Source organism: Trachymyrmex cornetzi, unplaced genomic scaffold, assembly GCF_001594075.2.
Source record: "Trachymyrmex cornetzi isolate Tcor2-1 unplaced genomic scaffold, Tcor1.1 scaffold1543, whole genome shotgun sequence".
Classification (NCBI taxonomy): Eukaryota; Metazoa; Arthropoda; class Insecta; order Hymenoptera; family Formicidae; genus Trachymyrmex; species Trachymyrmex cornetzi.
The window spans coordinates 10,446-14,009 of NW_017296139.1; the positions used below are offsets into that span (position 1 = coordinate 10,446).

Consider the following 3,564-nt stretch of genomic DNA (forward strand, 5'->3'; position numbering starts at 1 on the left):
CTAACATAAGTTGGTTGGAAACAGCAGTTTTAAATTTACCGCTTGTTGTGTGACGTCACACTTCGACAATTTTGATTGGTCGCATGCACGTGAGCATACCCTTATCCTTATACCATGATGCGGAACTCTCGGCTTGGTCGCCTCGTGCAAGGCTCTCGGAGCGGTCGCTGCAGCTGGTCGGAAACGGCCGACAGAGGCAGGGCGAGCCCTACCGCCGCGGTGCAGCGAGACGGTTCGAGGAGCCTGCTAGGAGCGGTGAGTCGGAGAGCGGAGTTGAGTGCAATAACTGACCGGTAAATGCCGGTAGTGGCAGAGAATACCCTTACCACCGCGCTATTGCTTCGGATGTCGGATCTAGGAGTCGGTCGGTGTACTAGGATCAGGATCAGGAGCAAAAAAGCCCGGAATATCCTCTCGCCGTGCTTTTATACTAAATTGTTGCTCCCGCTCGTATTGTTCCGGAATCATTCGGTGACTCTCGGCGTGGAACAATACGAGCGAGAGCTGCGGTGCTCGGCGTCGTTCGGCGACGCTCGGGTTTTCGCGGACTTGCGAGTTCGCGCGGCCTGTAATTATGTTTGTACTTTCTTAAATGTTTCGAGCGCACCGCGCTCTCATCGCGTACGGTGACCGGGGGGTCACCGTAGCGGCATCCGGCGAGTTGGCATTGCCGGGAACGATGCAGTTCTGGGGGTGCATCGTTACAATTGTATTAAAGTTAGTACTTAGTCTTTTAAAAAGTATATGAATGCAATATAAATGTTGAAATATTGTTGTGATACTGATCATGAAACAATGTGATATTGAAATGCAATAATATGATATGAAAATGTACGAAATTGAAACATATATTGTGCACAAAATGTATTGCAACAATAAGCAAAATATAGTATTGTTTTTGTAAAAACGTGTAGTTATAAATAATATGAATAAAATATCGCAGTCTTATGGCTCCTGCACACTGGAAGCGGAAATGCTTGCCACACTCTTAAAGCTGTCATATTTGCGAAAATTTCAGTCATAATCATAAAATTATTAATAAATCGATCAGTTACAATTTAGCATTTTTAAATGTTAAATCGTAACTTTAGGTATAATTAATAATTTGATTCAAACTTTATGATTACATTTAAGAGAGTGTTTATATTGATCATAACATACATCATATGTCGCAATTTATAAGAATTAATCAATTACAGTCGAGTTCTACCTTCTCATTCATATTTCTCATTCATATTAATCAATTCTTCCAGATTACGACATACGTTCAAAACCAGTTAACTAAAATCACTTATGCTCATTTCCACCAATGTAGATTATAACTTTAATCTCAGTTCTCAATTTATTCTTCGTCTTTTTCTAGTTCTAAAAATTAGAAAAAGATGAATAATAAGTTAACCCATGATCAAAGTTAATCTACATTGATAGAAACGGGCATTAAAGTTTAAATCTGAAGGCATAAAGATCAACCGATTATATTTAAATATGAGAATAACAATCGACTACGATAGAGAAATTTTTTAGAGCTTAAAATGTCAAGTTTAAATAATAGCCTATTACACTCAATTTATTCATTGTTAACTTTACATCAAAGTAATATAAAATCAAAGGCATTGAACCACTACGCCAGTTATCATCAGCGAAAATGATATATTCTTTAAAATTTTTATTAACAATAAGACGTTTTGGTCTAAATTAGACCATCTTCAGTTAACATTCATATACAATGTAAGTAAATTTAAACGAAACCCAGAGAACATGAATGTCTAAAAGACAACTTAAAGACGTCTTAAAAGAGACGTCTTTAAGACTTGTCTAAAATACGTCTTTAAGACGACTTTTAGTCAAATCCCAAAGACATATCTTTTTGAGACGTCTTTTAGACGTCCGTCTTAAGACGTCTTTTTTAAAGATGTCTTTTGGACATTCTTTTTATGATGTTATTAGGTGTGTCTGAAAGATGTCTTTAAGACGACTTTTAGTCATGTCGTAAAGATATAATTAAAATGTCAAAATGATCATTTACGTATGTGTCATATCTTATTAATATATCTTATTCATATATCTATGAATAAAACATATATACATGAGAATAAAATTATATTCGTGAAAACACAAAACAAGTATTATAATAAACAAAAGTGATAGTTTGCATTTAAGATAAAGAATATAGGCTTTAGCAAAAAAGTTGGCAAAAAAATGAAAGTAATTTTTTATTCATATATGTTGATCATTAAATTGTACCATATATTTGTGGGAACATTGCATCAATCACCCATGTTAACATGGGTCAACATATATGAATAATCAATATATATCTATGAATAATATATAGGCTTTAGCAAAAAAGTTGGCAAAAAAATGGAAGTAATTTTTTCTCTCTCTCGAGCGCGCTTATTCTAACAGGTCTTATTATTTATATAGTTCTTGTTATTAATAATAAATATAATTGTGACATTATTTTAGCAATACACATTTTATTTTTTTTTACATTTTATTAATTTTTTTTCAGTTTTATTAATCAATCAGATAATCTGTGATATCACATAAGTGTCCATTTCGGAAACATTCTTCTATCCACTTACATTTCACAATTTTCGCAGATATTTGCTCACGTGCTTTCACGTTTTTTATAATAGCGCTTGTCTCATTGTCTTCTACAAAAATATGTGTGACAGAATCGTCAAGGTTATCTCTCATTATACCTGACATAAAACGAAATTTATATTGAGCGATACACGACTTATTTTCAAAAAATCCTATTATGTCACTAAATACGGAATAAGGCGATATACTCCCGAACAATGCCTTGTTTAGTTCTTTTATTTTCTCGTTAGTTATTTTATTGTCTGTAAATTAAAAAATTTGTAAATTAGATTATTATATACGATAATACAACACGCACGTACACACGCACGCACGCACGCACGCACACAAACACACACACACACACACACACACACACACACACACACACACACACATGACATATATATTTATTATTAGTAAATTTTGATTCTCAAATACCTCGAAAATAGTTGCATGATTTCTTAATCTTCTTAAATGAACGCTTGAGACTCTGCTCATTTGCGTCAAGATAAAAATTGTCACCATATTCATCTTCTGTACAATCCATGGTTTAAAATAAATATTGGACGAAATGTGAACACGTCAGAAATAATGGAGTCTGTATTCCACATGCTCCTTATAACAAATGATTATCGATAATTTGTGATGCTCTTTTTGCATCTATCTTCGGTTTTTTCATCAGTTTTCCATGACGTTGATGCCGTTAATGAATGCTGATAAAGAAAATATTTTAATTCCAAGGGAAAAAAGGTATATTTTCAATATTTATTTAATCTTTTATTTTCTTTTTTCATAAAAATGTTTTTATTTTTTATTGAAATATTAAGTAAATACATGTAAGAGGTTATTTATATTTATATCTAATAAATAAATGAATTATTCTTTCTATTTATTTAATTCTTGCTTTCTAACTTTGAATGGTTTCCATTTATGTATATATACATACATACATATATGTATATATATATATATATA

The 3,564-nt window shown here is 32.8% G+C and overlaps 1 protein-coding gene across 1 annotated transcript; it reads right to left on the minus strand.

The window, feature by feature from the left end:
* Positions 1–2,057: 2,057 nt before the first annotated feature.
* LOC108758220 (uncharacterized) lies at positions 2,058–3,136 on the minus strand. The gene is made up of 3 exons (XM_018503044.1): positions 3,028–3,136; positions 2,586–2,849; positions 2,058–2,065 (listed from the first exon to the last, which is right to left on the minus strand). Exons 1-3 carry the CDS (start codon positions 3,134–3,136, stop codon positions 2,058–2,060), a joined length of 381 nt encoding a protein of 126 aa, XP_018358546.1.
* Positions 3,137–3,564: the final 428 nt, after the last annotated feature.